The sequence below is a fragment of the Ricinus communis genome, chromosome 7 (genome assembly GCF_019578655.1).
Source record: "Ricinus communis isolate WT05 ecotype wild-type chromosome 7, ASM1957865v1, whole genome shotgun sequence".
In the NCBI taxonomy this organism is placed as follows: domain Eukaryota; kingdom Viridiplantae; phylum Streptophyta; class Magnoliopsida; order Malpighiales; family Euphorbiaceae; genus Ricinus; species Ricinus communis.
The window spans coordinates 22,950,758-22,958,329 of NC_063262.1; the positions used below are offsets into that span (position 1 = coordinate 22,950,758).

At 31.7% G+C, this 7,572-nt stretch overlaps 1 protein-coding gene across 4 annotated transcripts; it reads left to right on the plus strand.

Annotated features, from left to right (window-relative positions):
• Nucleotides 1-1,032: 1,032 nt before the first annotated feature.
• Nucleotides 1,033-6,287, plus strand: LOC8262018 (zinc finger CCCH domain-containing protein 18). 4 transcript variants are annotated; one of them, XM_015728453.2, is made up of 8 exons: nucleotides 1,033-1,417; nucleotides 2,546-3,528; nucleotides 3,638-3,805; nucleotides 3,908-4,087; nucleotides 5,060-5,136; nucleotides 5,239-5,409; nucleotides 5,513-5,630; nucleotides 5,746-6,287. In XM_015728453.2, exons 2-8 carry the CDS (start codon nucleotides 2,567-2,569, stop codon nucleotides 5,813-5,815), a joined length of 1,746 nt encoding a protein of 581 aa, XP_015583939.2. In that variant the 5' UTR covers nucleotides 1,033-1,417; nucleotides 2,546-2,566; the 3' UTR covers nucleotides 5,816-6,287. The 4 variants fall into 4 exon arrangements, with proteins under 4 accessions (XP_015583939.2, XP_015583940.2, XP_015583941.2 ...); XM_015728454.2 differs by having other exon boundaries at nucleotides 2,552-3,528; XM_015728455.2 differs by having other exon boundaries at nucleotides 1,033-1,311.
• Nucleotides 6,288-7,572: the final 1,285 nt, after the last annotated feature.

A 7,572-nucleotide genomic window follows, 5' to 3' on the forward strand; every position in this document is an offset into this window, starting at 1 on the left:
ATATTTTTCAACAATTAAAAATTGTTAGAAGGTTTTTAACCCATACGGCTCATTGTGACCCATGTCACTTATAAATGAAATTTAAAATCTAAATATTAAATCCATTTGAATCATTGACAAATACAAGTCACATAAATTCAAAAAAAAAAAACTTAACTAAATTACTTTATGTTGTGATCTATTTTAATTTTAAAATTTATTTTTTATCAGTTTCATAACATGTGAATATAACTGCTGCTACTGACCGTTATATTTATAAGATATTAAAAAATAAAAAATAAAATATAAATTTTTAAATATAAATATATTGAAGCATAATATAGTTTAGTTAAAGCAAATGTATGTTTTTGGCCTTCAATTAAGTTCTGAATTTTATATTTTTAATAGATTTTTTATCTAATTCTTCTAGAATTTTAAAATAAATATTTATATTTTTAATTTATTTTAAGTTATTTAAAAAATAATATTTTAAAATAATTAAACAATATAAAGTTGAGAGTAATAATCTACTTTAGAAATGCAAACAGACTGGCATAAATTTCTCCAACTAAATTACAACTGTAATATTGCTATTTTGTTGTTGAATCAAATAAGAAAACGATCCAGAAATTCTAAAAATAAAAAGAAATCTGATGAAATCTAGAGAAGGGTGATAGTGTAATTTCAAAAAATGATTTACAGTTTAAAAGATCCTATAAATGATTACAGTTAAAAAGATCCTATCGAGTTGGCGCAAATCTCTCCAACTAAATAACACTCTGTAAAATCTTAAAAAGATTATCAGAATTATTTATAAAAGAAAAGACAAAGATAATATAAAATAATTTAAAACTAAGAAAATCCAGATAAAGGATTTTAAGAAACAACAATAAAATAAAAATAAATAAATGTCATATGCGTATTTTTGAACCTTATGTTTCGATAAGTGAGTGTTTGATTTGAAATAAAGACAAGGCGCCTTTTAAAAGCCAATATTTTCTGTCATTTTGCATTTTATTTTATTTTTGTTTAATAAATAAAATATTAGTTATAAACAATAATGATAATTGGTGTCGTTTATGCGGAGAATGAAGAACAGAAGAAGATAAAAATAGCAAAAGAAAGAGAAAGAGAATGAAAGAAGCAGAGAGTAAAGAAAGAAGAGAGACAGAGATAGAGAAACCGAAACAGAGAGACAGACAGACAGAGAGACAGACACACATACACACATAGACAGATAGATAGATAGATAGATAGATAGAGAAACTGATCCATCAATCATAATTCAATCAAACGATGGTCGTCATTCAAGACAAGTTGTTGTTGTTTAAGGTTCTTTGTTGTTGGTTCTGACTTTAATTTTATTCTTCTTCTTCTTCTTCTTCATCGACTTTCAAGAGCCCAATATATGTCTTAGATTTTTCCTTTTTGAGGGAAGGTGGGTTTATTTTGCTTCTTTTCTTTCTTTTTTTGTTTATTTTTATGTGGGTTTTCGTGAAATGTTTAAAAAACATGAGTTTGAAGCGTGTTCTTGTGTCTTCTCTGCTTCTGTTTCTTCAATGGATTTTCTTCTTCAGTGTCAGTATTTTTTTTCCTTAAATAAATTTAGTTATGTGTTAGTTTAGACGAAACCATGGGAAGAAATTATGGATTTGTTATAATTTTGTGCTTCCTTGTTTGTAGTGGTCTATTCCATGAATTCGGACGTAAGTTTTGTCCAAAAATGTTGCAAAAACAATGATTGGGAGTTCAAGATGTGTATTTTAGGTGTTGGGTTTTTACTGAAATGTTAGAAGGTTTTGACTTTTGTGTTTTATAATTATTTCTTTTGCCTATTCTCAAGACAAAGAAATGAAGTTCCTTTACTTATGGTAGAAGAAGAAGAAGATTTTTTTTTTTTAAATTTTAATTGATGTTTTCTTTTCTTTTCTCTGCTATGAGCATAAGAGCATATGTTTTGAGATTACTATCTACTTTTCTTTAGTTGAAGTGGAATAGAAAATTGGCCTTTTGAATTTCACTATTTCTTTATCCCTGTGATTATGAAGCACCGTTTTCTGATTTAGTTTCTCAGATTTATTTAGAAAAGCACAAAAATTTTCCAATGGTTTTTTTCTTAATTTTTTTTTCAATGCCTTTTAATATCAAAATTATTATGTCAAATTCTAAATATAGAAATAGATTTTTCTTTTCTTTTATGGTTGATGCTTCTCTTTTTCAAGTGATAATTTTCCAGCTCTTATTTTGCTGTCAACCCTTCCTGTTTTGAAAATTTTGCCTGGGTTGCTCTCTTTTTATGGTTATATATTATTGGCACAATTTTAGCCTCTTTATACGATGGAAAATGATATTGTAGAATCTTTAGAAAAAGCAACCACAAAAATTCCATTTACGTTGATAGATTTACATTTATGTCTTCCTATTCTAATCTGCTGGATCTGCATTTACTTCTGTTAGGGGTTTTCTAAGAATTGTACTTGTCCTGTTAATCTCTATCTGTGAAACAAGTCTATTTTAGGACATTTACAGAATTCTCATGTACTTAACTTTTGTACTTGTTTTGCAGTTGCAGGGTTGAGAATTTGAGATGGATTTTACAGAGTCCACAAAGGTTGTATACAACAGAATTCAGAAGCTGGAGCCTGAAAATGTCTCTAAAATTATTGGGTATCTTCTGTTACAAGACCATAGTGAACGGGAGATGATCCGCTTAGCATTTAGCCCGGATAATTTGATTTATTCATTGATTACCAAAGCCAAATCTGATCTTGGGCTAAACAAACCAGCACTTTCTGCTCCAATCTCACCCTCTCAGGTGAATACATCACCTGTTTCAGACATTCCTTTACAATTCACTCCCTTTTCACCAGCCTCAGCACATCCAATTTCCTCTCCAGCAGCTTCGCGTAGGACCGCAAGTGCTTACTGGGATGCACAAGTGACTGGTGATCAGCAGCAGGTACCTAATTTGGACTTCGGTTCACCAGGGTACTCAGATACGGTGCCTGAAGATTATCGCCTTCAAAACCATATGCAGTTCTTGACTTTGGATGACCAGTTCGAGTTTGCTCATTCTGTGAATTCTGATTTTTCCAGCAATTATTTTTTCTCTGAACCTGCTTTAGGTCCTAGAACTAATAGAAGGTCTCCAAGCTTGCCTGAGTTTCCTCTTAAGATTTGTCATTATTTCAGCAAGGGGTATTGTAAGCACGGAAACAACTGTAGGTATGTCCATGGACATCCAATGCCAGAAGGCTTTTCGCAGATTTTCAGCACAAAGTCAAATGATTTTTCAAATGATGAACATGTTGTCTCACCTGGGTCTCTTGAAAAGCTTGAAATGGAGCTTGCTGAGCTTTTGAAATCGAGGCGAGGTATGCCTGTTTCGATCGCCTCATTGCCAATGATGTATTATGAGAAATATGGGAAGACCCTTCAGGCTGAAGGGTATCTTACTGAGAGCCAGAGACATGGTAAGGCTGGTTATAGTCTGACAAAGCTTTTAGCTCGATTGAAGAACAGCATTCGGGTGATTGACAGGTGCAAAATGTGAATATTCCTCAATTCTCCTTTTCAGTTTAATTATCTGGCTTCAATTATAACTTTCAGAATTATCGACTTTTAATTATATCTTTCAATTGTTATTTATTGGAGACAGACCTCACGGGCAGCATTCAGTGATTCTGGAGGAAGATGTTCCAAAGTATTTGGAGTATGTTGGCGAGAGAAATGATCCTGGTGGAATTGTTGCTGGTTCTAGACAGATCTATCTTACCTTTCCAGCTGAAAGTATCTTTACTGAGCATGATGTTTCAATATACTTCAGGTGGATATGTTTAAATATTTTTATTTGGATGTTCTCATTTTTTCAATTGTTATTATATTCTAAAGACTTTCCTTCTTATTTTGGTATTTTACTTTCTTAAAGCAAATTTGGACCTGTTCAAGATGTTAGAATTCCCTGCCAACAGAAGAGGATGTTTGGATTTGTCACTTTCATTTTTGTGGAGACTGTCAAGCAAATCTTGGCAAAGGGGAATCCGCATTATGTATGTGGGGCTCGCGTTCTGGTGAAACCTTACAGAGAGAAGTCAAGGCTTATCGATAGGTAAATGTTTTTTTATTCATCTAATAAAAGTAGCTTATTATCTGCTATCATATTGTGGTTAGATGCTGGCTTTATAGGTCCTCTTGGTCCCTTTTGATTTATATATATATTCATTAAGTCCTAAAGTTTGGAAACATAGTTATTGCTTTGATAGTTTGCTGACCCAAAATTGAAAAAAGAGATTCTCAATGAATCGTTGTGGCCTGTATAAAATCTTATCCCTTCTTATAATTATGTTCTAGTCATTGTCATCTATCAATTCATCTCAATAGTTGGCTCCTTTAGTGCACCCGGCATTAATTTTTTGACAGACGGTGCTAGTGCTGATACTTTTCCTTGAAGTTGTGTCAATTTTTCATATAGGATTTTCTTTTCCCCATTACACTTCAAGGTTTGCAGATTGAAATTTTCTAATTAGAATAACTGTGATATTACTTCCAATTAACCTTTTGATGTGTCCAATGCAACCGATATAGCCTATTCTCCAGAGATAGTGAATTTTGCAAATGTTCCTAGACTAAGTAGGGCCCTTAGATTTTTCTGCAATAATGCTTTGCATTGTTGAAATACAGAATGATTCTGTTTTGAACAGGGTGCTATGTTATTTTTGAAAATTTTGATACTCTTTATTCTTTCTTGCAATAATCAACATCAATAATACATAAAGATTCCAGCTGGCTTGTGTCCCTTTGTTGACAAAACCTAGTGCATACTTTCTATAACTTCTTGCTTTGGAAAATTTATAAAGAATTGCTTGTTCTATTTATTTATTTTGTTTTTTTTTTTCAGAAATTGGAATTTATATTTCAGATCCTGGCATTTCTTTTGTTGGGAATCTTGTCTGTGAAGCAATTGTGCCTTACCTGCTTTGCATTTCTTTTCTTTGGAATCTTTTCCTAAAGTTTTTTCTTTAGGAAATATGTTTGAAAAGAATCTTGATTACTAACGTCTACTTTCAAATTGGTTATGCAGGAAGTTTTCAGAAAAATTACAGCATCCAATGTATAACAGCTCGCATTTTATTGATGGAGACTCCGAGCTTCATCCAAGTGAGTAAAAACTTAAATTCGCTTTTAAATGAATTTTTTCTGTCATGGTATTTCATGTAAGCTAACATTGTGCTTTTTGTTTCTCATTTGGAAATTCTATAGTGCCAACTATTAGTGATAACTCAAGATTACTCAGGAAGCAGCTAATGGAGGAAAATGAGCATGCACTTGAATTCGAGAGAAGGCGTCTTTTAGAATTTCACTTAGGACCCAAATCGCTTAACCATCAATCTTATCTTGGCTGCTCAATGGATGAGTTGAAACTCTCAGAAGGTATATTATATATGCTCATCATAGATTTATATATATTATTTCTCAATTTTCCTTCGTTTCAGCTATAATGTTTGCCGGTGGATAAACTGTTCACCTTCTGCAGAACATGCAGAGTTCCCATCTGCAGAGCGTTTCAATTATTTGCTGGACGTTTTGAACAATGGCTCCTCCAGTGAGGGCAAATTCAGGCGTATAAGCACCAATTACAATGACCAGGATAGGTACCAAAATGCAAACTCCATTTTCCTGCCTGCATAGTCAAATGAGTGTCTCACTCTCAGACGTGCATTGCTTATATTGATTTTTCGGTTTGCTTGTTCTGATCCTGTGCCACAGCCAAGGAATCAACCTTCCAGAGAGCCCATTTGCATCTCCAATAAGGAGTGGCATTTCAACTGTTATGTAGAGAGAGAGAAAAAAGAAAATATAATACAGAGATGTTACATAGAGGTAGACTGCAGTCAAAGATCGTTGATACAACAGAGAATTTCTTTTTCGTTTTTAAATTTACCTGGTCGATCAGCTTCGTAGCCACTCATTACCAAACTGAAGGAGGAAAAGTACTTCTCCATTTTTTCTTCATGATGGAGAAGATTGGAAAGAAGAAAGAATACAGGAACAACAGGAAAAAAAAAAGAGTAAAAAGAACTAATATGTTACAGGTTTCTAAGCTTTTTATTTTAGTTTTCCTTATCCAATTAATGTAATCACAAAAAGCAAGCTAGTGAGCTTGTTGGTCTTTAGAAAGAAAATGTAATATATAGTCTGCTTTCTTTTAGTTAGTAAAAGCTATGCAGAGTTCATATAAAAGTAAGAAAAGTGTAGAGCTCTCTACCAACACTCGGTAACAAATTCTAATAAACCTAATTTATACAAAAGTAGCACTTCGCCTTCTTCTTCTTCTTCTTCTTCTTCTTTTTTAATTCTTCAAATGATCTTTGTGGGAAGCATTACTTCATTTAACAAATGTCAAGAACAACATGCCAACAAGTAAGTTATGGAAACCTAACCTTGTTCTATGACTCATTGAGAATTTAAATGTACAGATATCATTTATTTATAGCATTTGAAGGTTTTTCTTGTGCTAAGAGACAAAGGGGTTTGAATTCCTGAAAATAATTCTACAAATATGAGATAAAATTGGTGACCAATAGCACATGAGAGGAGATTATTTTGGACAGAACATGTGGGTCCAAACTTGTTTATATGATATAAAAGAAAAATAATACAGAGACCCACAAATGGTGGGAATTAAAATTGCATGATTATTGTGGGTGCCTTCCTGCATGATTGTATTTATAGTTTAGTTCTCTAGGGTAACGAAAATAATAATAATAATAATGCCTTTTCTATAGTGGGTAATATTATAGTATAATCAAGTTCTTTCAGCAACCAATGACATCATTGACTTCTTCTGATTAATGAGGCTATGATTGCATGTTCTTGATATTAAAGTTTTTTTCTTTAGAAAAAAAAGCAAAAATGAAAATTATATATTCTTTATCTAAACATGTCCTTATGATACTTTAAATTGGGTATTTGATGAATTTGATAAGTGTGGGACCTTGCAGTGATTTCTTGAGGATTTGGGGGCCCTAGTTGGCCATTTCTTTGATTTTGAAATGTTAAAAAAGAAGTTTGGATAGTACAGCTAAGCTTGATGGAGAGTTGGAGTAGGGTCCATTTTGTTTTTCAAGCCTTTATTTTTTTACAAAGAGATATATATATATATATATATTCTGCATTTGTGTTGCTCTTCCTTTAAACTATATAAAACTTTTCGTTTATAAAATTCTAATATTTATAGATTAATTCCATTTAAGAAAATAAAAAGTGAAAAACCAAATTACATAATGTAATAAATTCTCAGGAACTAGAGTGATGTGTATACTTAAATTTAATTCACTTTTTTAGTCATTTTCATCCAATTGACCTCTCATAAATCATAATTTGCCTCAAATATAATATAAAAATACATTTATTTCTGAAAAGTAATGCAAAAGGGTACAATAGAATAAATCTTAAAGACGTTGTTCTATTATATATATATATATGGATAATGCTATTTTGATAATATAAATTGTTAGAACCATAAATCTTATTTTCTTTTTGTTTGGTTATTGTAGTTAAGTATTGCACGTTTGCAATAATTCCGGAGCAACT

What these genes read in the sequence shown, in the direction of transcription:
- LOC8262018 (XM_015728453.2), top strand. Translation starts at nt 2,567, where the DNA reads ATGGATTTTACAGAGTCCACAAAGGTTGTATACAACAGAATTCAGAAG. An exon ending in GTGATTGACAGGTGCAAAAT is followed by an intron (nt 3,529 to 3,637) that starts GTGAATATTCCT and finishes TATTGGAGACAG; the next exon opens with ACCTCACGGGCAGCATTCAG. An exon ending in AATTACAATGACCAGGATAG is followed by an intron (nt 5,631 to 5,745) that starts GTACCAAAATGC and finishes CCTGTGCCACAG; the next exon opens with CCAAGGAATCAACCTTCCAG.